This window comes from Durio zibethinus, chromosome 7 (genome assembly GCF_047325235.1).
Source record: "Durio zibethinus cultivar Kanyao isolate XHJ-2024 chromosome 7, ASM4732523v1, whole genome shotgun sequence".
NCBI classification, from domain to species: Eukaryota; Viridiplantae; Streptophyta; class Magnoliopsida; order Malvales; family Malvaceae; genus Durio; species Durio zibethinus.
This window is the reverse complement of record NC_143168.1, coordinates 16,022,575-16,049,639: the sequence shown is the minus strand read 5'-3', so window position 1 is coordinate 16,049,639 and position 27,065 is coordinate 16,022,575. Positions and strand designations below refer to the sequence as shown.

General features: G+C 30.6%; 1 protein-coding gene and 1 long non-coding RNA gene across 2 annotated transcripts; one reads left to right on the top strand and one right to left on the bottom strand.

Annotated features, from left to right (window-relative positions):
• The first annotated feature begins 1,246 nt into the window (after positions 1–1,246).
• On the top strand, positions 1,247–7,171 carry LOC149518027 (uncharacterized). The gene is made up of 3 exons (XR_016343510.1): positions 1,247–1,557; positions 1,987–2,208; positions 2,726–7,171. It is a non-coding gene; the product is annotated as an uncharacterized LOC149518027 (long non-coding RNA).
• Positions 7,172–20,914: 13,743 nt separating this feature from the next.
• LOC111277703 (1-aminocyclopropane-1-carboxylate oxidase homolog 1-like) lies at positions 20,915–22,633 on the bottom strand. The gene is made up of 3 exons (XM_022864115.2): positions 21,958–22,633; positions 21,519–21,840; positions 20,915–21,250 (listed from the first exon to the last, which is right to left on the bottom strand). Exons 1-3 carry the CDS (start codon positions 22,506–22,508, stop codon positions 20,990–20,992), a joined length of 1,134 nt encoding a protein of 377 aa, XP_022719850.1. The 5' UTR covers positions 22,509–22,633; the 3' UTR covers positions 20,915–20,989.
• Positions 22,634–27,065: the final 4,432 nt, after the last annotated feature.

Below are 27,065 nucleotides of genomic sequence, written 5' to 3'. Positions count from 1 at the left end.
ATAATGTTAATTGACATTTACCTTTAATTTAGACTGTTTCATAAATTGAAAGACAAAATAAGACAATTTTAAACAATTGAAGATTTGGTTAAAATTTTTTAAATATTAAAAATCAAATTAAAATTTAAATCAAAATTTAAAAATTATTGTTATTAACTCAATTCAAATAAAGTTAATGATTGAATTAGTTAACCTAGTGACTTGAACCTTAAATTTAATTCGATTTTGTAATTGGATCATTTATTCATTTAACATGATGAAACCCAGATTGGCTCAATTAGGTTATTTTTATTGATCTTGATTAGTGAAATACTGTTTACTCTATCCTCGAACCTTTAATCTAGTGATTAAAAACGTTTGAAAGGACATTAAAAGCCTTGTTTCGAATTACGTGTCTCTCATTCCCTTGTACAAAACTTTACCTTCACTTCTCACTCTTTCCCATAAATAATGTTATAGTTTGACTTTTAAATGTCAAAATTTTAAACTTTAAATTAATTTCATTTCAAATATTGCTAAGTAAAGTATGAGAAAATATTTTTTAAAAACTTTGAATGAGAAAGTTTTCAACTACAATTTTATAAAAAATTAATTCAATAAAATATTTAAAATATCAATAATTAAAATTATACTATTTAAAAATCAAATCAAAATAACTTGTAGGAAGGAGTATGATCTTTTCTTTTACTTTTATTAATGTAAAATATTTTATAAAAACGACAAAATATCTATTTAGTATTTAATTTTTAGTATGTTATGAAGAAAATTTACAACAAAAAATTTTTTATATAATTCTTTTAGAACGAAAAATTTTGTACTTATTTTTTATATATTGAATTTTGTTTGTTTATCAAACAACATTTAAATAAATATTTTTTTAAAAAATTAAACTATAAAAAACTAAAATGAAAAAAACAAGCTTTTTATGCTCAATTTTTTAATAATAATGAATATTTTAAATCCTTTAATCATAAAATTTTACTGTACAATTATTTTATAATATTTACATAATCTATAAATTTATAATATTTTAGGGCAACCTTTTGCCTCAAATCCAAATTATTTTTTTAACTGCCGTGTTTGATAAAAAAAAAGTTTGCGAATAAAAAGTTAATGTGAAAATTTTTATTATGTGATTTGAATTGTTTTTCTAGTGTCACTGTACTTTTAGCTCTTTAGTTTTTAATTTTTTCTTATTTAATTATAATCATCGGTTGAAAGATTGAATATGTCAGAGGTCAATGCATATCTTACGGCTACAAAAAAAACCGCCAAATCCAAAGGCTAAAGACACAGGACCGCATCAGAGTCAGACCTCACAGCAATTGGATGCAATCGAACCACCCCATTTCGGTGTGATTGGACCACTTTGCTTACTTTTCCAAAATTATCGTCTTCCTCCAACTTTCCTCTGCTGTTGTATGTTGAAAATGACCACATATTGTTACACTATAAATAAGAAGATCATATTTGATCGGATTCATCTTCTTTTCGCAGTTACAATGAAGTCCCCGGCCTCAAAAGCGCAAAGGCGTGGCGAATCGTCCCAAACAAAGAGTTGGGTAAATTTATTATTGTTATGGTCTCTTATTCTGATAATCTTCTTCGTATGTACTAAAACAATTTTGTTGTTCCCGTTTAACCTATGTATCTCAGGATTTGTTTGGTAAGAAAGATAAAAATTTTGTTTATTTAATGATTAAAATTCATGAAAACATTTTTACTTTGTAGCTTAATTATTAAATTAATAATTTTTTCGTTCTTAACCTTTTTCTTCTTTCCCTCCCAAGCAAACGCCAATGCAAAAATCTTCGTCAGGAAACAGATCTCATAATGCAGCAGAGTGCCCTTATTAGATGAAAATTTTATGGGTGTAGGATAGTTTCAATTTAATGGATTGGATGAAGGGAGATTTTTACTTTATCACCACTTAATATAGATTACAATACTAAATTCCTTTTTGCTTTATTTTTCTTTTATATACAGTAAACTGGGTGCACAGCAAAAACCAAAATGACCCAAGCTTTGGAACCAAGTGGGTAGGACAAGTGACAAATAAATGGCAAATGAAGCACTAAAGAGGATCTGTTGTCCAAATAAAAGTTGAGCTGTTCCAATAACCCATGTTTGGTCTCAGTGTTATTTTCTCTCCTTGAGAAAGTTCAAGATTGGAGTTCTCTCTCTCTCTCCCTTTTGACTTCCTTCTAGGTAAAGTTCAAGTGTGTTACCATAATTTTTTTTCGTTTTTTTTAAACCTTACCTTGTTTTTACTTTTGTTTTTTTTTTTTTTCATTTGGTTTCACTTAATTGTATTTTTTTTAATTATATAGACAATATTATTTATTTTAAAAACGTAATAATTTTTTTATAAAATTATATGAAAATAAAATTTTTTTAATATATTTTAAGTAAAAATCACTTTTTTAGATTAAAAACATAATTTTTATTGAAAATATGTTATGAAAAGAAATTATATTTTGCTTTTTATAATTTAAACAAAGGTCATGGTTTTTTTTTTTTAAAACATGATTTTTGTTGAAAATATAACAAATATCTTGTTTTAATCTAAAAAAAATCTGTTTAAAAATATATTAAGAAAATTTTTTTTTTTAGAAATTTATAGTTTAACAAAGATATTGATTTATTTTTTGGAAGATATATCTATACAAACGAATTTCTAATTTTTAATTTTGATTATGGATTTTTATATCCCTATAAATCGAAGGAAAGCAAGATGTGAAAGGTTTTCGCTTTTTCGGATTCAAAGACCTGAGAGAAGCTCCGACAGTCATTAGAGCTTTGGACGATGTTATATGGAATGGTTGAAAACTTAGTGTGAGTCTAGCAAAGTACAGACGGGATGAGAAAGTTAGGCCTTCTAACTTCGCTAGAGCATCAAGTAACAAAGGAATGGGATTCCTACATCAATAGGACAACACATGTACTGATAAACCATTTTACGCGGACGTGGTTAGGGGTAATAGATCAAAACAGGTGGGAAGCATCTCAAAGGACTCTTAGGATGGAAATGAAGTAATGACCAAAGAGGCAGTAAAGAAACCAGATACGGTGATAGAAGTAGATGGCAAGAGCTATGATCCGATTGTTATTGCAATGGAAGATCTTGATGCAGATTAGCTGGAGAAATGTGCAGTGGCAGAGGTGAAAAATCCACAAGCAATACGTTTTCTTCAACGTCAAATTATTAGCCAAGGAGTTATGGTTTTTCTGGACAATACCATGGAGCATATACTTAATTTCCATCGAAAAGTTTGTTTGGTTGATACTAGAGAATATCCCACTTCATGAATGGAGCTATGGTTTTTTTAAGAGAATGGGTAACCAATGGGGTAGTTTTATCTCAATCTATGATAGTACAATGAGAAAAAAACGTTTGGACATTAAACAGGTCCTTGCTCTGGTTAGGAAAGATATCTATATTCTAAGCTCCATTCAGGCGATTATAAATTGTAATTTTTACTCCATCAAGGTGGCAACCTCCAGATTTTCTTTGGAATTCAAAAGTGAAACAGATGCAAAAGGTTACACGGCCTCCATCATCTATAAGCTCAAGTTCATCTGAAGATACTAACGAGGGAGATGAGGTCCATAGCCAAATAGATGTTTCCTCTAATGGTTTGATTGATGCTGGTGTAGAAGAGGAACAACCCAGGGACAGAGTTAGTGGAATGAACGACCAACATGATGGTGAATTTTCGGAATCAACGAATACAGCTAGAATAGTCGTTAATAGGCCGCCGAATTCAAACGGATGTTGTTTGTACTGAATATCGGAAGACGTGGACTTACTTTTCAAAGAAAAGAAAAAGCGTTGCCATTTATTGAAGCTCAATTGTTGCTGGACGAGGCAATTCAGGCTGTGGGGATAATCCATGTTGAAGCAAGTGGGGACGAGCCAAATGTTAAAGATGGGCCAATTGATGGTACAAGCCCAAATGCCATTGGTGCATGTGATGGTCTTTTGTCAAGAGAAACCTTTGTACGTAAGACCCAAATCCTCATGAGAGTTGGGATGGCCCACAAAGTGAGGAGGTACAGGCGTATAGCTGAAACGATCCAAAAACTGAAAAAGATCTTGGCACAAGCAACTATTTTGCCCATGTAACATAACATCGTAATACGAATCCGTGGGAAAGCCTGGGATGTTAATCGCGTCCCCAATCACTACCCGAACAAGGTCAGGCATGTTCCATTCTGGGGGTAATTGCTTATCGGCTATCACCATCCACTCTGCGCATTCATCGCAGATTCTATCAAATACCCGCAACAACTCTGGTGGAGCGCTTTGTGCGTCCGACCTAGTTGAAGAAAGAGTTGACGAGGTACTCGAAGAGAAAGACAGATCCTCATCTACCGTAAAATTGAGGTCACTAGGCGTTGGATTTCCGTAAACAACTATATTATTCATTATAGAGCGCACTTGCTTCTATCGCTCCTTGCTCGCGGAGCGGTATAACCAAAAAAAAAAAAAAAACCTTGTTCGGATTCGAACGGATAACTTAAGGCTCTTTCTTGTTGGGCCGTGTGACTCTTCCTTTTGAAGAAAGACAGAACTCTTCTTTATATTCACAATTCTCAGTCATATTCAATCTCGAAGGACCTCCGTCATTTCTTCCCTGTTCCCGCCCTAGGCCCACTCACTCCCGTCGACGAGAAGGGAAAGGAGGCACTGGGGCGACAATCCCATAAGGGAAGGGGTCCAATCTATCTGCATGTGTTAAGCACCGCGCATTTAAGAAACGGGAGAAGCTAGCGGATAGCGGACGATGTCGATGCATACGGACGATCTCTTGCCGCTGTTGGAATCATCCGGCATCCTTCAAGTTTCAAAAATAGACAACCTATTCTCTAAACAAAGAGCTTATTCTAGCAACGATAGCGTTGTTGGCCAGTGGGGATATTTAGCGTTGATAGAGTTGCCTATTAAAGCTATTTATTGAAGTAGTGGTTTGGCTTTTGTCTTCCTTTGTTGCTTATCCATTTCTTTTTTCATCGAGTTGGTCTTCATCACTGTAGCACTATCTGACCTTGGTTTATAAGAGAGAAAGTTCCTCAAAAGGCTCTATTAAGGAACAGTTAGTCTTCCATGACCCAAGACCGACGTTGAAAGGTCCTTACAACAAGTAGAAAGCGGGTTAACGGGAGCTTTGTTCCGCTGGCGGACCCTCTCGTTCTCAGCGGCGGGGTTGAATACACGGATCGAATCAAAGATCAAATTCCTTCGTCATCCAAATATGCCAGGCGTTAGAACGCTTCGCACCTTTCTTGGAAGTTCGAATTGGCCTTCCATATCAAGAATTTTTCAATCTCTAGGACCATAGGACTTCTACGATATGCCCGGAGGGAGAAAACCTTTAGCAAGGAATCCCTTCCCGCTGCGCCCCTCTTGAGGACCTTTCTCTCTTAAAGATGATCTTCTTGGCAAAGTGCTTACTACTCATACCGGGTCATTTCACTCCTAAGGCAGTGAGCTCGGTTCAGGCTTCGCATCTGCATGAATGTATTGTTCGAGACCGCTATGACCTCAGATCCTGAAGCTTCCTTTTCGTTAGTTATCGAAAGCTGCTAGCGAGTGAACCACATTACAAGCTCAAACTTTGTTTGTAAATGAAAAAAATGAAAAAAAAAAAAAAAAAGAGTTAAGCTAGTTTGTAAAAAAAAAAGAATAATAAAACAAAACAATAAAGTGGTGAAAAAGTAAAGAAAAGAAGAAAAAAAAAAAGTAAGCAAAATCAAAGTTTAAGGGTTGATTGTTTAGTTAAGCTTTACCTTCTTTTTACTTTGAAACCTCAATTATGAATGATCTTAGACAAGTAATGCATTGTTAGGGTACTTGTGCCTAAATAACTTTTATCATACCTTAACCCTAGCCTTACATTACAAGTTTATGAAAGTTCTAAATAGTCTTTGGTCTTGTGTTTATCTACATTAATGGAGAGATATATGATAAGTAAACTTATAGAACTTGAGCACACTTTATTGATCTTTGTTATTGAAGTTTCATGTTTTGCATAACAATACTAGATTTTATGCAAGGATGTGTGAGAGGGGTTACTTACTTGTGGAATCATAGGAATGATCTTAACTTAGGTGTATTCTTGTATATTAACCTTTGTTCATAATTTTGCTTTAGTTATATTCATTGATCAATCCATGAGAGATTCATGTTGAATGAGACATTGAGAGTATATGATGATTATTGCTTAATCTTATTTTGCTTGAGGATAAGCAAAAACTTAAGTTTGGGGGTTTGATTGCACTAAAATTTTAGAATTTTCATGCTCATTTTTAGTGCAACTTTTCATATATTTTAGCTTATTCCTTGAGATTTGTGGTAAAAATACTTCTAAATAAATATTTTTCTTATGTGTAGGTATAAATAGAGAAAATGAAAAATTTTGGACAATTTGATACATTTTTGGAGGATTTTTTGTGCAAGTTAATAAAATTGCCTAAACTTGTGTCATTAAGCTAATATTGCCTTATGAGGGATTTTTTTATTTTTTTCTATGAATTTCTTAGTTTGTTTCTAGAATTTTTTTCTAGCAATTTTTAATGAGAAAAATACTCATTTTATGGCTTGAATTTTGTAGCAAAATAAAAGCATGAAGTTGGTAGCTAAATAAAGAAGGATGAAGCAAAAATAGGCAAGCTTGGGGCATGAAATGTCGTGTGAAGTTGGTGCCAACCTTCCACCATTTGAAGAAGGTCAAATGGGGTTGATGACATGGCATTATGGAGTGCTCCTATTGGCTATAACTTGGACTTTTACAAGAGGCAAAACACATGAGGAGAAGGCTTGTAACCAAGGAAAGAAAAGAGAGCTACAACCAATTGTGTACCAAGGATGAGGAGGGAACAAAGAAGTCTCTAAAAGACCTATCATTTCCAGATATCTTGGAGAGATTTTTTGAGGCTTTATTCATCACTCACATGCCTATAAATAAGAGGAGAGCTAGCCATTTTAAAGAGACTTTAGCTTAGGATTTTATTTTTTGCACTTTTCTTTTATTATATTTTACTTTCTTATCAACCAAATAGCACTCGATCTTCACATTTTTTTATTGATTTTAGTTGCACTTTTATATTTCTTTAAGTATTTTTTTGTGCTCTTTATGATTTTGGTAATGAAACTTGCAAATTTTATTGATTTCTAGCTCAAATCTATAAGTTTTCTCGTTGGTCTCAAATTTATTTATGTATTTTTGTACTTGACCTAGTTGTAATGTTTTAATCAGAACTTAATCATTTTGTACTTTTTTTACTCCAATTTTTTTTCATAATTTTTGAACTCTTTAGGCTTTAAAATGGTAAAAAATTGGCAATAAATTCATTCCCAATCAATACAGTTAATTTTTGTAATTTGATGTTGAAACCCTAAAGGCAATGAGGATCAGGTGTGCAATTCAAGTTAGAGCTTGGTTCTTCTCTCCTTTAGGTGATTTGTTTGCTTCTTTAAACCTTTGATCTCTTATATTTACTTATTTACATACTTATTTTCATTTTGTTGCAATTTAATTCACGGATTTGTTGGCTATTTGGATGAATTTTGTTGACAGTGTTTTGTTTACTTCTACTTTAAGTAAATCTAGATATACTATTTCATTAAGCTTGTTTTTCTTATCTTTGTTATGATTTTCTTGCTTGATTTTGTAGTAAACTTGTTGATGTTGTGTTTCTTAGCTCATTGTGAGTTCATTGTGACTATAGGCTTCTAGATATAATTTTCTTTCATCAACTCAGTGAGTTGATGTTGGATTTTGAAATTCTTTTATGGTTTTCTTTAGCTAGTTCTTGCATTTTTCTTGCTTTTTTTTTTTCTTGTTAATTCAATTTTCCTCTTAGTTCCTTAATTTATCCTTCTAATTCCAAGTCATGATCATTTTTTTGAGTAGTATTTAGATCTAAAACAACTGGTGCAATTTCAGGTTACAAGTTAGTCACTACTTTTGGATTTATTGTTCTTTCATCAGTTTGTGCAATTTTTCTTCATCCTTTCATATTCATTTTTCATTATGTTCTTAGACAGATCTTTGAATTTCCAGCTTGTTTCCATTTGATCAGAGTTCTTTTGTGATTTAAAAATAGTAGCTTAAATTCATAATTCCAAGTTTACAAGATAGTTTTGGTTTTAGCTTCTTACTTAAGTTATTGCAATTTTTTATTTTCATTTGAGTTTCAAACATGTTTTTAATCAAGTTCTTTATGTGATTTTGTGTCTTTGAGTTTTAGTTCATTACTTTGTTGGCATTTAGATTGCTATGTTGCAAGTTACGATTTAGTTTAAGTTAGTTGAGAATTTTTGATTTTGCAATGTTATCTATATATTGCATTTTTATTAGTTCAATTTTACTTCATATTTGTTTTTACCTTGATTTAGCTATTGTATTTTATATTTTATATCATGCATTTACTCTTTGTTCTTGTTCATTTTCTCTTTTACTTAGCTTTATATTTTTTATGCTTTATTCATTTTTATTTTTGTAGTTACTTTTCATGTTTATTTGTTGATCGAGCCAACTATAGAGGGGTATAGGGATAATATATATTTTGTTTGGGAATTTCTTTACCTAATCTCTTATAAATAGTATCTTAATCGAAAAATAACTATTATTATTTGTACATCCTGTGCACTTATAGTTTTGTCCAATCAAGTTTTTCTAACCTTATTTCTTCTAGTTTCCTTCTAGAAAAATGGCTGAATGGTCTCACTTTGAAAAATGCTTTCTCAAGAATCTATGCTTTGGCTGTTAATAAAGGTAAAAACATCAGAGATTATGGAAAACTGGTTGGAACGGATTGGTGCTAGAGTATTCAACTAAGAAGAAATTTGTTTGATTAGGAAAAGGATTTATGGGGGCACTTGATGGATCTGCTGAACTTTGTTTTCCTCTCTCCTTGGGCGTCCAATAGATTCATATGGTCTCACACAAGAAATGGGGTTTATTGCAGTAAATCTTTTCGAAAGGAGCTAGAAAGTTATTGAAACAGTGAAACTTTGGTTGAAAGCTAGATTTGAAAAAGGATTGCACCACCAAAGGTTGAGATATTTTGTTGGAAAGCACTAAGGGGTTGCATACCAATGATGAAAATATTTCATGCAAGAGGTTGTCTAAGAAACCAAGTAAATAAATGTGTTTTCTGTAATGAACCAGAATCAGTTGACCATCTCCTGATATTTTGCAACTTCTCTTGGAAATTTAGTGTAAATGCTGCCAACAGTAAGGCATCATTGGGCAATTATTAGTGAAGTCTTAACAAAAACTCATATAGAAGGCTTTGTTATATGCCATTGTTTGGTTTATTTGGCTTGCCAGAAATAAAACGACCTTTAATTAGAAATTTGTTCGCTTGACCAAATCTATAACTTAATTTCCATTAGACTTGGATGGTGGATGAAAGCCAAATTTCCAAACATGAACTTTTTGGTCACAAGCTTCCAGTCAAGCATTCAAGATATCACAACTCCGCTGCCTAGAAAATCGGTCAGAATACATGTATTGTGGTTGCCCCCTCCATTTGGGAGATTTGGAAAATCAACGTGGATGGGTTTACCATTGGCAAGCCTAGACCTGCTGGTATTTGGTCTAGGGAACTTCTCTCCATTTAGTGAGAACATGGTTTTTTGAATTTTTTTCTTTGGTCACTGGATGCCCTAAGGTATCTTGGGCTTATTTGGTTAGAATCCCTTGCAATTGCTCAGCAATGGTGTAGCCTATAACATTTTGGTCAACAGTTCCTATTACCTTTTGAAAGAAGGATATTGCTTCTTGCGAAATCTGGTCAAACGTGTCCAGTCTCCTTCCCTCTGCATCCATTAAGACCCTTATAGTATTCTTACTTTGCTTCTTCTACCATCTCATGGAAATACTTTGTATTTTGATCACCTTCTTACAGCCACTTTATTCTTGATTTTTGTCTAAAGTAACTCTCTTCAACCTTAATCAACACTATGACTTCCTCATGTATACTTCTCTCCTTTCTCACCAATTCTACTGAAAGATTTTGAGATAAAGTAGCCTTTTGTATTGCATCTAGTTTTGCCCTTTTTTCTTTCACTCTTCCAGGTAGATTTCCATAGCAATTCAGGTTAAACTACCTTAGCAATAGGTTCAACCTCTTTAACATTTTGTGCGAGATTAACATTGAAGTACCCTTGATAGGGACTTGCCAAGAGTTCTCCACTACTAACTTGAACTTTAGATTCCCAATCTAGTAGTTAAAAAACTTTAAGGGCTTTAGTGGGCACTAGGTAGCCATTCTAAGCTTTGATTAGTGCTGCACAATGATCTGAAACCTCTGGAGCTAGATACTCAACATACGACTGTACGAATACTGAGAGCCATGTGTCATTTATCAATATTTTATCCAGCTTCTTTGCTAAGTAGTTTTTTGGTTGGTGGTTGGACCAAATAAATTGAGGTCCAACATAAGCATGATTAAACAGGCCTAACTGAGTTAAGCAATTCGGAAATTCCCTTATATCAGTATTTGAATTCTGAGTACCATTATAATCCAAGCTTTTAGCTAGGTGGGCTATGACATTAAAGTCCCCTGCTAGCATCTAAAGATTGCCTTGTATTGTGCCATTGACATGTGATAAGTTCAGCTACAAGTTCCTTCTTTGAACTCCATCATTGCTACTATATATGGCAGAGAAATAAGTTGCCCTGGATTCGTATGGTGTATGGCAGGTGATACTTTGTTTAGAGAGTTCCAACAGATCAATTTTCACATTATCCCTCCATAGCATCCATATCCTTCCATTCGAAGATATTGAGTAATTATGAAATATACCCCAAATTTGAAAGTGCTTATCTAGAACAGGCTGCATTTTATGTTGCTTTATTCTGGTTTCTATTAAGCAAATCACATCTACCTTTATTTTGTATATTCTATTTACAACACTTATTTGTTTTTGAGGATCATTGAATCCTCTTGTGTTCCATACAATCAGCTTTATGATAATGAACAACAAGGTTTACTCCCAGAGGCAAAGGCTCCTGCCTTAACCTTTTTACCCTTATCAATTGGTCATTTCTTATTGCTTTTCAGGGCCTTCATCAGATCAGCAACACCTACAGCTGCTGCTCTCTGTTTCCTTGATGAAGGTGGTATCAATTTCACAGTTGTATCTTTCGGGTCCATTTCTACGTTATTCTCATCCACTACCAATTCTGACTCTTACACAACCTCTAAGATTGCAAATCTGTTAACAGAGCCTGCTCTGGCAATTGGGGGAGCAGTTTCAATCTCCTTATTTTTTCTTTTAGCACTATCTGGCTGCATCTCAACAACATCATTCTTCTTTGCCTCGGGTACAACCAAATTTCCCTTTTACTTTTGGTGCCCAGACCTTTGCTACCGCCTTAATTGGTTTCTGTGTACAAGCCTTATCAATGTGCCCGAATATGCAACAGTGCATGCATCTCTGTGGCAGCCATGGTATCTTGACTAAAACTGATATGATTGATCCATCCCTCTGTTCGACATCAATGTACCTTAGGATCTCCATACTTGCCTCCATCGCAATACAAATTTTTGCATAAGCCAATCTTTGCTTATTTGCAATGATCGAATCCATGTACAATGGATTACCCAGTGCACTAGCTATGTAGCTCAGCCTTTTTTTTTCTAATATAGCTCTAAAGGTACATTTCCTAGTTGCACCTACACTGGCAGCATCTCCATGTTAAACTCTAGAGATCTCATTCCTGGTTCCCATTTTCGAGCTATTAGTGGCTTGTTTTGAATATGCCATGGCCCATGCTCTATCACCCAATCCCTAGCTTCTTCATTTGGGAATTGAATCACAAACAGGTTCATTCCTGTTGGCTTGGTCCCAATTAGACCACACTTACCCTATAAAACATTAACCATCCTCTGAAATAGACTGAAGTTAGGCATCTTACCGATGAACTAAGCCACTAAGGAATTTTGTCATTGATGAATCCCTTCCTCAACGACGTCATTCGATGATTTTATTGTTAATCTTCCATCAGCCTTCTAAGGTGGAAAATACTCTGATGTTTGATAGATTGAAGCTGCAAATGAATTCCTCCAATCCATTATGTTCTCCTTTTGAATTAGCTCAACATTATGATCATTCATTTGCACTCCTCGTCCATTAATTGCAGAGCTCTTGATCGATTTAGAAGTCATACCAGTTTTCCCTAATTGACTCATCAAAATTTCAACAAACAGTTAAGAAGTTACAGTGGCACACTATATCTATCAATGAATGATCAAGAATTAATAGAAACAAGAGTCAATTTTTTGATGCAATTGCCAAGAAATGGTGAGAAAATCACAGAAGACGAGAAAATTCTAAGCTCAATAAAGCCTCACTAACGTGAGTTGAGAAAGTTTTCTAACATGCACCTCCCTATTTTTTTCATCACACTACCTAATATTGTTTGGCTTTTTTTTTTCAAAGAACACAGGTACTAAAGATTCAAATCAGGCTACACTATTAGCAGTATGTGGGGCCCTCTCTATTTTGGATGGAGCAAATTTTGACATTTTTACCAGAGATTATCATTAAAAGCGATTGAAAGTTGTTATCTCTTGGCTTAACAATCTATGCGACAGTCCGCAGAAGTCCAATGATATTTTTAGCAAAATGCTCAATTTGTATGCATGTTTTAAGAAGATCTCTTCTATTTATGTTTGTAGGGAAGCAAACCATTTTCCAGACTCCTTTGCTAAGTTGGGAGTCAACCGCAGTTCTGATAAGGTAGCTTGATTGTAATTCCAAAGCTCTATTATGAATAAAATTTTCTCTTAACTTTCAAAAAAAATGTTATGTAAATTGACATATATTAAATAGTTGCATAATGAATTTACTTCACATAAATTGTTAGACTATCTTTTAAAATTTTTTATTTTTACAAAATACTTGTTAAATTAAGTTTGTTCTTATAAGATATTAATTATTTTGTAATTATATTATTATAATATTTTGATAGACCAGTAAGCAAATTTTTATTTTTTAGTAAGTTTTTGGAATATATCTTTGGTATTATGAAACATGATAAATTTTATCATCAATACCCCGAGTAATAAATAATAATGAGTTGTGAAAGTTAAAATGGATATGAGTAAAAGTTTTATTCTAAAAGAGTAAATAAAATTAGTTTTGCAAATTTCAAAGTATGAAAGGTTTTTATTGACATATAATGTCACTAAAGCTTGTTAGGTTAATTAGCCTTAATTTTTTTTTAATCATAGCTCATGCTTGGTAATATTAAAAGTATAATATTTCTCATGTGAACATGTGACTTGTTTATACCATAATCATTATGTGTATAAATTTGTTTAGAAAAAAATTGTGTTATTGATATTCATCATATACTATTATGTTAAGATTTATGGTATGAAAATTAAAATTTTTTTTAAAATCTCAGTAAGTATATCTGTATTGGTAGATATTCTTTGTGGCTAGTTCATTTTTATTTTAATTTAAAAATTTTTTGTAATCATGCTTGAATTGAGATGTCATAATAAAAGCATTATTATTTGTTAAGAAAATTTACTTGGTAATATGGCATTCTAAATGTTTTTGTTGATTAATAGCATGATTATAGAGTATGACTTAAAAAAAATTTTAAGGTGCTTAAAATGGTATTGGGTATTCTAATGTTTATCTTTTAGTGATCCATAGAGGTACATTTAGATTGATATTTCATTTGGAGTAATCACATGTATAAATAGACATAAAAAAAAAATTAGTAGAACTGTAATGATTATGAAATTTCTTATATTGTTATGGTATTATATCTAAGTTATTACATATGATTATCTGCCCAAAATGGGTGGTATGTGTTTTTAATTTTGAGATAATTATAAACTATATTTTATGAAATGAAATGATATATAGACTAATGAAATTTATTTGCCCAAAAGGGATATATTTTCAATAGTGTTTGTATTTTTTCTTTTGTGGTGTGATCACACAAATTTATATTGTTTTCTTTAAAAGATTGCCCAAGATTACAATTGTTATAAGGCACCTTGGTTATTATTGATAAGACTAGTAAATATGTTGAATTGATTAAAGGCCCATATGTTTGGATTATGATTGGCTTTTGTTTTGAATTTCAGAATGATTGAATAATTGTTATCATAAGTCAATGTCTGCCATTAATGATAAGTTTTTGGATATTTTGTACAATATAGTAAGTTTATAAATTGTTAGTCACTTTAATTTATTACATCTAGAGATATACATTTGCTGTACAATGTCTTATGATAGCCAAAATGATTAGCTTCCACACAAGAAAATTTTAAAATTATTATGATATCTCAATTTGTTTTAAGTAAAATTGAAAATTTTTTAAATAAAATTTTATTTTGACAAATATTCATGTTGCTTGTTTAACTCTTAGTTAAGATATTAGTTTAGTTATCTTAACTAATATTATCAAACCTAGCAGTTATTGATTTGAAAAAGATATATTGTTGTCATTTGTTGATAATGTGTTTTTCTAAAGAAAATTTACTATTTTCTTTTAAGGAACTCATATGTGAAGGGAGAATATTATTTTATACTTATCATACATGTGAGATTTGAGAAATGAAGTTTTGTGCAAATAATTATACTACTTGTTTTGTTTTGATTGGTTCAATACCTTCCTTTAAAATCTTTCTTGAATTCTATTGGTTTACTTTTGAAAGAGAAAGCATTTTATAATTTTCTCTCATTTCACTCCCTTTTGTTTTGAACTATATATGAATTAATTTTAAGTGTTATTTTAAAGAATGATAATATAATGGTTTTGATTTTTTTTGCTATTATCTTTATAATTATTCGTGCCAAAACTATTCTTTTAAAGGAAGTGAAAATTAGTGGGAATTCTTTCGCATATGTTTTAAAGTAGTAAGAACTCATAAATACCCTAAAATTATTGATTTAGAGATATTATATAGGTTAAGGTCAGTGGAGTTCACATGCTATTGGTTTAGGCACATTTTAAACATAAAAGTTTGATAATTCAAGAATTTCAAATTTATTACAAATATCTCATGTAGAGATATTAAGAAATTTGAATTGTATGAACATATAAATATGAAAATTTTGTTCATTATATGTTAGTAATTTGGGGAGTGGTTTATTAAAATGACATCATAGAAGTCCAAGAATAATAGTTATCACATTTGGTATTAGTGCAAAAATAGCTAATTTTGTTATGACTCCATTTATTGTTGTGCTCCTTATTTATAATTTTGAATCTAATTAGAACATGCTTGTGATTCACTAAACCAATAGGAGTCATTGTTATTTGATAATATAAAGACATTTTTTCTATGTGAGGAATATGGTATTGCCAATTCATAATTTGGATATCCATAATTATGAAAAATAGAACTTGTGAAGGTATTGAATTGGTTATGGCAATGATGTATTGTAAATTTGATTTTGAAATCATTATTGTTTTAGGTTTCTTTACTTTGTTAAATGTATCACATGTTATAGCAAATTACCTATAAGATATAGTTTGAGATGAATAAGTTCATAAAGTACCATAAAGTTAAATGGATACAATTGTTTTATATATACATCATAGTTGTTATTTGTATTTATGTTTATTATTATATATGCAATCTCATAGTGACATGTCATATTATAAAATTTTAAGACTTGGTATCTTTTTAAGTATAACTTTAATGTCATTTGGGTATATTTCATAAGTGATACTATAAGTAACCTCGAGGATGTGAATGAGACATACAGGCATATTTGGATGGCAGGGAGACTTTTCAATTAGTTTAGAGAAATTGACAAGAGTATTGACAATGAAAATAATACATTGAGATCATATTTATATATTATTTTCTTGCTACACGGCCACACTGAGATCCATTATCAATAAAGTCTCTGATACTTGTAACCGTAGATTGGTCTTGTATTGATAAGGGGCATAAAAGCTACCATGATTCGTATTAGATGGTTTTATTAGATAAGATCATTAAGATGTTATTTTAAGTGCTAAATTGTTTTTTGAAGACTATGACTACATTAAAATAAAGTTAATCAGCTTAGAATCTTGTTTTCTAAATTATATTTTTTAAAATCAAACAACTCAATTCATATTGACCAAAGGGGAGAATGTTATAATTTTCTAGTAAGTGAGCTACAAATAATTGGTGATTTTAATATTTAATAAAATAGGTTGATAATTTTAACCTTAATACAAGATAAATATCAAAGTCTAAATAATTTAAAATAATCACTTATGTGTGGGTTTTGTACATCTCATTGGGTCAGTGTGGTTTGGCAATTATGTAAGGCTTTGGTCCAATAAGCCTTTAATGAGAAGGTTTTAAGGTTTTAATAATATTTGGCTAAAGTCTCCTTTTCACTTCTAATTAATAGTATCTAGCCATTGAGAGCCATCAGTAATAAAAGAGCGAAGAGGACTAATTATGTCTCTAGGATCAATGTTGCTTTCGTTTATCAACCATTACCGCCCAAACGTGTACACGATATGATTAAATTTGGTATTTAGTGATATTGGATTATACTTACACGGGTTACATTAAAGTTTAACCCATTAAATCTTTAATTTCCTTTTTTTCATATTTATCTTGAGCTCTTCATTTCTTAACATTCTATACTAGGCATTCAATTTTGTTTTTTGTTTTTTTTATTAACTATTTACCCAATTATTGAATTTTGAATATCTTGACCAACAGAAAACCATCGATTAATTTCTTCCAAATTTTTTGTATCTTACAAAACTATTTTTTTTTCATTGTTTCATTTTGGTTTCCTTAATTTTCATAGTGTTAAACATTTAAATGCAATATTTAAACATCTATAATCTATAATGCATATAAAGTACGAATGTAAAGATTCTTTTGAATTGAATGAAATAGGCATGGTTATTCATTATATTCTTAAATTTGATATTTATTAAAAATTAGTAATATAATCAATTAATAATTCTACTCAGTGTTAGCTTTGACAAGCTGAATTATAATCCAATTCATATATTAATACTAATAACTTATAAGAGTTTGAAATAATGTTGTAGTCTTAATAGTTTTAACTATTTAATTGTGATTATTGTAGAAGTGCTATAATTGATTTTATTATATACTTAGTGTTTTTATGTTTTTATGTTTTTATTTTTTTAATTTTTTTTTTTTTTGGTTGAAATTCTTTCTAATGTTTCAATTCTTAAATTTAATATTGTGTGTTTGTATTTATAATGATTCTTATTTCTAACTGTTCAAAAAAATTGTATAATAATAATAGTTAAGAATATATTTCCTTCGCAAAGTGATAATTAAGAATAATTTTCTTTGCACACCATATATTTTTCAAGTAAATTAAATGGAGTAATGTTGGTTAAGCTATATAACGACAAAGGTTAAGAATACAAGATACTTGAATTCTGTGCATGTTAGAAAGACAAATATATTGAATTTATTAGCTTGAATAAATACTATACAGAAATATTCTATTTATATATAAAAGACTCTTAATAATTAAAGTAAAAATTTCATTCGATATCGTAATCATATTGTAATTTTAGATATTATTTTAATTATAATATCGTAATCCCTAATATATTATATTTGATAATATAATTACATAATATTACAAAATATTACATTAACACTCCATCAAACTTAAAATGGTATTTCAGATGCCAACTTGAATTTGTTAATTAATTCTTGAAACTAGCAAGAGAAATGTGTCTTAGTAAAAATATTAGTAGTTTGATTTGAAGAAAACACAGAAGTTAGAAAAATAGTCCCTTACAATGCATTATGCCGTATAAGATGACAATCAATCCAATATGCTTGATGCATTCATGAAATACATCATTATAAGCAATCTGAATAGCATTGTGATTATCGCAATAAAGTTTGGAGGCAGAGGATGGTGAGATGCCCATATCTGCTAATAAATGTCGAAGCCAAAGTAATTCTAAAGTGGCATCAGTGAGAGCACAATATTCTGATTCAGTGTTACATCGAGCAACTACCGTTTGTTTTTTGCTTCGCTATGAAATAAGAGAATCTCCTAAAAAGGAAACCATAACCAGTGGTGGAATGACAATTTGTAGGATATCCAACCCATTCGACATCAGAATACACGAAAAATGTTAAGAAAGTGTGAGTAGAAAATTGAAGTCCATGAAATAGCGTGCCTTTGACATAACAAAGAATCCGAAGAATAGCTGAAAATGAGTTGAACGAATTGCAACCATAAATTGGCTAACTAGATGAACATCATAAGTAATATCAGGTCTAGCTACTATGAGTTAAACTAGATTGCCAACAAGTTGGCGATATAATGTAGAATCAAGGAGTAAAGTACAATCCATTTGAGTAAGCTTAAAATTAGGCTCCAAAGGGGTAGATACAGTTTTACAATAATAAGACTAGCTCGAGAAAGTAAATCAGATACATATTTAGCCTGAGGAAGATCCATTAGAATTAGGTGATATTTAAAGGCCCAAGAAATAACTAAAAGAGTCAAAATCCTTAATTTCAAATTGCTTATGAAGAAACTATTTTAATTCAGCAATGCAAGACTGATCATCATTAGTGATTATCATATCATCCACATAAAAGAAGAAGAAGAAGAACAACAACAACAACAATGCCCTAATTTGTATGTCGAACAAATAATTAGAGCCATTAAAGTTGGAAGTAAAACCAAGATAAGCAAAAGTATAATTGAATTTTGCAAACCAAGTTATGGATGCCTATTTTAATCCATATAAAACTCGCTGAAGTTTACAAACTATATAAGGAGGATGAGATTAACCAGGTGAAGGAAACATATATACTTCTTCTTGAAGATCACTATTGAAAAAGCATTTTTGACATCCATTTGAAAAAGTTTCCAATGCTTAACAGCAACAATGGCTAAGAGGCTTCGCATAACTAAGGTTTCTTCATAATCAATCCCATACTCCTGATTATAATCCTTGGCCATTAAACAAACTTTATATCTTTCAATAGATCCCTCAAAACAGGTATTGATTTTGTAAACCCATTTGTAGCCAACCGAAGTCTTGACAAAAGGAAGGTCAACTAGATCCCAAGTATGAATTTTCTCAAGAGCTTGAATTTCTTCAGTCGTAGCTTGCTGCCAATAAGGATTAGTACTAGCCTCACGGTAAGATTGACGTTCTTGTAGGTTAAAAATAGCAGAAAGAAAACGATAATCACTGAGATGATGAGGAGTTTCTCTTACCAAGTAAAACGAAGAAAAGTAGGAGTAGGTACAGTGTTAACAATTAGTTCAAATTCTATAGAGATAAGACCATGAGTGGGAGCTTGGTGGTGCTCATTAGATGTATCAGAACATTACATTAATTGTGTAAATATCTTTCGTTTTGACACATTTACATAATGCCACAGACCACAATATTATAAAAGGGGCAAGACTTAGATAAAGTTTTAGGTGAAATTCATAAAGTTTTTTACTAAAAAAAATTGAATAAAAAATATTAATAAAAAATCTAAATTGGAAAATTGAAGAGTTCACTAAAATATTAATAATATATAAAAAAAATTGAAAATACAAATTATAATTCAAATTTGATTAATACTTATTCAACAGTAAAAATTCTATTAAAATTTTTAATAAAAATACTTATTTAAAAAATATATAATTTTTTTAAAATTTTTTTTAAATTTTACATAATTTATATAATAAGATATTTCAATCTATCAATTTAGAACTTCAATTTTAATTTTTTAAATTTTTTAATAAAAATTTTCATAAATTTCAGCTAAAAAATTTTATCTAAAGATTATAAAAGTGAGTAGAGCTAGATGATTAGATTCTTTTGGCTGCATTAATTGTTAAGAGAAGTTTGACTTATAGTTTTTTTAATAAAAAAATATATTTTCTTCTTAATATTAAATCTATAAAATGGTTTTAAGTTTTTTCCATTTTCCTGATAATCACTTTTTCCATAATTATTTTTTTCTACGAAAGTAATTTTTTGTCAAAAGAAAAATGTTATTTTTCAAATTACTTTAGTTATATTTTTAATCAATAATTCCAGTTGATTAGATGATCTACTCATTGATTATTTCATTATATACGAGTTTTATGCATATTGCACATGTATTACTTAGTAGTGAGCGATAGCTGATAAGTAAATAACATCAATGTCCACCGATTTTACCAACTATTAAAACTTTCTTGTATTTATTTATTTTTGCTTTTTAATTTAAACCACTTTTTTTTCTCTCTTTTTTCTTTTTTTTGACATTTTGTTCATTTGACATCTTATAATTGAATTTCTAGATAGACCCAAGATCGAAATATTTCTAAAATTTATAAGGTATAGGAAGGATCAAATTATTTCTTTGGATTTTTAAATTGTATTTCTCACTTCTCTGGTTTATTCAATTAAACCGTAATTGATTTATTGATTTATATTTGTATTTTATATACGCATAAGGCGTGTTTCCTACTGCTATGAAATTTGCAACATTAACGAAAAGTAAATGGTTAAAATGAACTATATATTAATGGTAAAGAATATTATGGTAAATCGAACATGGAGTTTTCTTCTACCAAATTGACTTTTTATATTATTCAATATTATTCAACGCTAAGCCGAATTACTAATTAGAGTATCACTAATGAAGAATTTTGTGGTCCATGGAATGCTTTGGAGAAGAGATTAACTAGATAACTTCTCCTTGGTTTTCTGCCCTCTGTTAAAGTGATGGCGGGGCATTGAGAGGCATTATCCCTCGGAGGTGTGGGACAATTCTCGGCTATCCAGACTATCCCAACTCCAACTGGGTTTCTCACTCCACTAAATTTTAAATAGTTTCCTTTAAGCGAAAGCTAGTAACGTTTGTAAGTGAAACGTCATTACAAAATTACCACTAATTTTTCATTTTTTTATAGACTAAAATGGAATTTGCAATTTATTTATTTATTTTCTGCGGTACAATACGAGGGGATTTATTGTTTTCAACATTACAATCTCAAAAAAGCAAGTGCACAATCATGATTGTTGAGTACTCCCAAGGAGCAGTGGAAGTTTAGAAAATCCTTTATCAAGGTTTCCTTGTACAAAGGTGGATTACTTGCTGATAACAATTCCTTTATGGGGCCGCAAAACTTGTTCGATGGTTGAAAATGAGTTGTACTGAATAAGCAGACCACTGATACTCTTGGGCCTGCACGATTAGCCAAAACTCTGTGCTGAACGCTCCTGAACTTGTCGTTGGAGATCAGCTGCATTGGAACAGTAATTGAAATTATATCCCTCCTGTTGATAAAACCAAAATTTTGTATTGTTCTGTATTTTTCTCTAAGTTTTACAATATTTTTTTTCAAAAACCGCATTTAATTGTCATGAAAATAGTGGGAAATAAGCGAATTGTTTATAAAATAAATTGGTTAGACAGACATGAAAGTAGAAGCAAATCCGAATGGATTAAGACGGACGGTGCATGCATAAATTCCAGGGTCTTTAATTTTATTTATGTTCCTGCATACATACCTGTAAGAGGTCGCCAATATTAACTATTAGAGCTCCTTCCAGTGGTGGGACATCAATCCAGTGATCTTGGTGAAGAACTTGGAGACCTCCAATTTGATCTTGTAAAAGGACTGTGAGAAAGTCAGGATCACAGTGTTTGGCATGTCCTAGAGTCCGGTCAGGTTCAGGGCAAGCCGGATAGTACTGACAAAAAAGGGCATGCCCTTCCATACACCCCATATCTGTGAGGTGAGAAGGGTTGAGACCAAGGGCCTCGGACAGCAAACCAAAAAGAATTTGGCTTATGTTCTGAACATGCTTTGAGTACTCCATCAGTATTTCTCTGCATTAATTTGAAGGTCATGAGTAAAATTCTATCAATAGTATTCTGACAAAAACAAACATATGTAAGTGTAACTATGGTTGCCGCTGGGTCGATCTTAGAGTTTGTCATGTCTACCTGCAAGCAAAGGGATACTCCTCTGGAGGTGGAGGATTTGGAGCCATGACACAAACCAAAGTGTCCCTCCAACTAGCAGCTTTTGACTGGTACAAATCATAGTTGCTAGTAAATCTCACCTTCTTCTCATTCTCACGTGAGTAGAATCCCATCTTCACGTCATTGGGTTGCTCATGGAATCTATGAACACCTGCAAGGACCTTGTTCATGACGTCTTGCGGGATGCTGTGGTTTATAAGCTGGAAGAACCCCCATTTCTCTGATGCATATTTGATCTTTTCAACAATTTCTGTGTGTGCATCAGGATCTGATTTTATATCTTTTAGATCTATGATGGGAATCTGAAAACTATCTACATGATGATCATCCAACTTTGCAGACAGTATATCTTCAGGCGGCAAGCAAAAAATTCGAGGAATTGTAACTACACCAGCATCAACAAGTCCCTTAACACCGGCTTTTGTGTCATCAAAGGCCTTCAGCTCTTTTGCTCTATCATAATCTTCTTCTTCTGTAGGCAAAACTTTCTGCATATGAGAGTCCATTTCCATTTCTGCCAATGGTATATGCAAAACTAGTACTTTTTACTCGGTCAACAAAAAACAAAGCAAAGCAACGAATATATGCATGCAGAGGTGCATCCACTCCACACCACACAACAAAACAAGGCACGTCAATCATATTAATAATATTTGCCAATTCAACTGGACAGGTAAACAATTGGTTGTTCATTGGTCTTATTAACAATATCTATGAAATTAAAGACAAAGGGCCATCAATCCGATGAGTCATCAAGACAGCAACATTGCCTTTCCCCAAATCATTAGTTATATGACATTGCTAATTCATTGACTATATGAAAAATACAAAAGTGACTCTTTCTTTATAATTTATTGAAAATCTTTTTAAATGGCAAATTGTTTTCTTGTACCTTTCTGCATCTTCCCTCTTTGTATATCCTAGACAACAGATATATAAAAAAAAATGCTTACTGCGTTATAGTTTATGCGATCCACTTTTGTATATTATAAAGTTTTGTTTTTGAAAGACAAAATTGGATTTTAAATATTTTGTTTGGTTGATACTTTTATTACGTTTTTGTTATTATTTGTTTTCTATTTTTTTTTAAATAAATAATAAAGTGATATATGCACCAAATTCTCCAATCCAATGCTTTCTTTTTAAAACATTTGGAGTTTAATGCTAAGACGTTGTTAAATGACCTTGCTCATTTTTTCTGTCTCAACAAACGCGTTCCAACTAAGTTTTAGAAACAACTACCACCTCTGGAATTTCGGCACATTCAATTTTGGATATTTGGACAAAGGAGTTCTCTTTCCTTGTCAATTTGAGTTCAATCTTTGCAGAAAATGCATTCCACGGGTAAAATATCAAATGCATTAAGTTCTCATCGTGTAAAGGGTTAGGTTTAAGTAAAATTAGAGATACACTGCTATTACTAAAAAAAAAAAATTATTTTCTCAATATATATACATATAATATAAATTAAACACTTTTTTTTTTGTACCTTGGCAATTGTTTAGTGTTAAACAAATCAAGATTATGGGTGAATTGATGACAACATTGATATGTTTTTGGTCAATCACTATACAAAAGTGTTGGAAGTGGTTTCAATTAGGTCCTTTTGATTATAAAATTAGTCAAGTTGCTAAAGAATGAAATTCGTAGAGACCTTTTCTTTTTATTTGTAATATCAAATAACATTGTTAAGAAGACAAGATTCAAATCCCATTTTTTAATAGAAAAATACAAACATTTATTGTTAAGTTATAAGAACAACCTTTTTTAGCCTTTTAAAATTGGATGTATGATATTATTTTGATTTCTTTTGTTATTCCTTGGTTGGTGAGCAAGCAAAAGATTCTGCATACATGTTTAGTTTACTCAACTTTCCCCAAATTTTGTCATGAATCCCTTGGTAGATGCCTGTTGGGAGAATAAGTGGAATTATTTCTCAAACAATTTTTGTCAGGTCAGTTGGTAGATGTTTGTTGCTTTTCATTTTATATTTTGGTTAGGTTTAAATAATTTTATTCAAATTCAATTGTTTTAGGTACATCTAATATGTTAATTTTGTAGTGAATGGATGAAGGATAGGATGTCCACGAGACATCCCATTTTTTTCTCCATTCTTTATGTTTTAATATTTTTTATTAAATTTTAAAAATTTTAAAATTATAATCTATTTTTTATTAAATAAATTTTGTAAAAAAAATCAATGGAGTAAGGATGATAAAATATTTCGTATCCGATAAATTTTGATTCATATCATTCAACATAAGTGCGTTGTTTATTAAAAAATTGAATTGAGGTTTTATTTTGTTTTAAATAAGGTCGGGTTAGAGACGGATTTAAGTTGTTTTGTCCTATCTCAGGTGCATGGCACCTCCCTTTTTTTTTTTTTTTTCTTTGTTTTTTAAATATTTGCTTTTTTAGGTTTTTTTTATTAGATAAAATTTGAAATTAAAAAATTAATTAAGATAGAGATGACAAAATAACTCGTATTTGATAGATTATGATTCGATCTGATTTAGTTGTTGCACTTTTTTCAATTCAGAATAATTGGGTTGAGTTCTTTTACAGTGAGCTTAGGTCAAAGAAAAGTTTTGGATGTTATATCTCAACTTCGGTATATATTTATATATTCTTTTATTAAAAAAGTTATTTAATATCTTAATTTAATAAATTCATATGCTACCTCGTTTTGATTTTTTATCATTTTTTTAAAATTTTATTTATTAGATAAATTTTGTTAAAAATAAGTCAATGAATATAGGAATAACAAAACAACCTAGATTCAATGGATTTCAATTCATTATGATCCACTCAATGTATTTTTTTTAAATAAATATTGGGTTATATTTTATCTTTTTTAAACAATTTAGATCAAGTCACGATTAGGTTTAAGGTGCTCTACCTGACTCTCCTCACGATATGTAAAAGAAAATATTTTATTATTTATTTCATTTATATTTTTTATATATGTAGTATTTTAATAAAGATATTATTTAATATCTTAATTTAATAAAAAACTATATTTTTATATAATTAAGTTATAATTTTATATTAAAAAAATAATACACTTATATTTGTTTACATGTTATTATCTATAAAATTTAATATAAAATTTTTTTTTCTTTCTCATATTCAAAACATAATTTTAAAAATTAAAAATAATCCCACAATGAAACATGGGTCTAAATCTAGTATCTAACAATTTTAATAGGAGAAAAGAAGTGATAATATTAAAATATTTAACCATTTCTTGATCGATGTATAATAAGTAAAATATTACAAGTTGAACTTAAAAGTCACTTTCCCATTCTTTGTTCAACATAATGGCCTAGGGCTTACACTGATTCCGAACATTACAATTACAGCAAAACAAGCAGTTTATTAGGCAAATAAACAAACCAGTCATCAGGGAAGCACCTCTGTCTTGTTTTCCTAGCCACCCAATCAGCAACACAATTGGCCTTTCTTCTCACATGAAAAAAGGAAGAGAGCTGCAAACAATCCGTCATCAACAAAAAGTTGTCTTCAATAGCCAAGTTTCCCAACAATGATACGTCCTATCAGAATTCAATCTCTGGATAATCTCTTCATCATCGGACTCGAAAGTTACTTTTCCCCATCCCCCTCTAACAGCAAAAGCATAACTCAGGGTTGATGCTAAAGCTTCAGCCATAAGTGCAGAGCTTGTATGCACTAGTGCATTCGTTCCATCAATTACTATCATAATGTAGAAGTCTAAAAATTTGATGCTAGATACAAGATATAGAATTGTCACTAATCTTTTTTATTTAAGTACGATTGATCATTCGTCATCCTTTAAAGAGATCCTAAACTTAAATGTAAATTCTAATCTATTAAATCAAATTAAGTTTGGAAATATGATTTTGTGTAAAAAAATGTTATAGCGACCTTATAACGTTATTAAAAAAAAAAAAAAACAGTATCCCTTGATTGTGTTATTAAAAACCTAAAAAACATCTTAGAAAATGTTTTCAAATGATTTGATATCAAAATTTATTTTTAAATTACTCTAATAATTTAGTAAAAATTAAAAAATATTTCCTCACCTCATAGTATTTCGAAAGATTACTATTATTCTTGAAGAAGCTCCATCGTCGGATCATTAAAATTTTTTAAAAAATTTATATTTTTTTAAAGGAATAAATCTTCCAATAATATAAGACTTTATTTTAAAAAAATCCTCCAATCACCCGGTAGGATCAAATTAATATTCCAAAATTTTTCTTTAAATCTTTGAAATATTTCAATATTTTGATAAGATTCATGAATTTAATTTTTTAAAATTATTTTTAACCAATGAAAATATTTCAATAGTTTAGTAAGATTCATGAATTTAGTTTTAAAAAATTATTATTTTTTAAACCCATTAAATTTTCTAATAATTTAATAGGATTTCATGAATTTAATATCCAATTTTATTTTTAAACACTTTTGACTTTTTATTTTCTTATGTAAAAAAAATTCTACAATTAAATAACAAAAAAAATAAAATTTGGGGCTGCTCAACGTTAGTCAATGGCTCAAAATGACTTAGCGGTTCAGATCTTGCTTGTCAACTTGGTGTGGGCTCAACAATCTTTATCATGGCTCAACTCAACTTAGTTTGGCAGTTTGATCAAATGGCTTGGGTTATGAGTCGGATTTGAGTTAGGGCATAAGTCACCCTAAAGCAAAACGATATCATTTTACTGTTCTTTAAATAGCAAAATTTTCCCTTTCCTCTTCGCTTTTCTTCCTCCTCTTTATCTCTTCTTTCATATCACTTTATTCTCTCTCTACAAAACTAATGAAGCTGTCGGATACTTAAAGCTCTTTCTAGAATTTAACAAAGGTCTACCATTGCTGTCATAACCAATCGCCGATCACTAGTTTTGAGTTTATTCCAAAAGTTGCCTAAATGCTCGTTGTCGTATCCACTTCCCCTTTTTCAAATCGATTTTCTTTGAAATTATCCAAAATAGCCTGGATCTACAACTTTAGCTCATGACCCTAACCTCTCGAAACACCCTTTTCATCGTTCTGATTAGCTTGAAACTTTAGTGTGCTGTTTT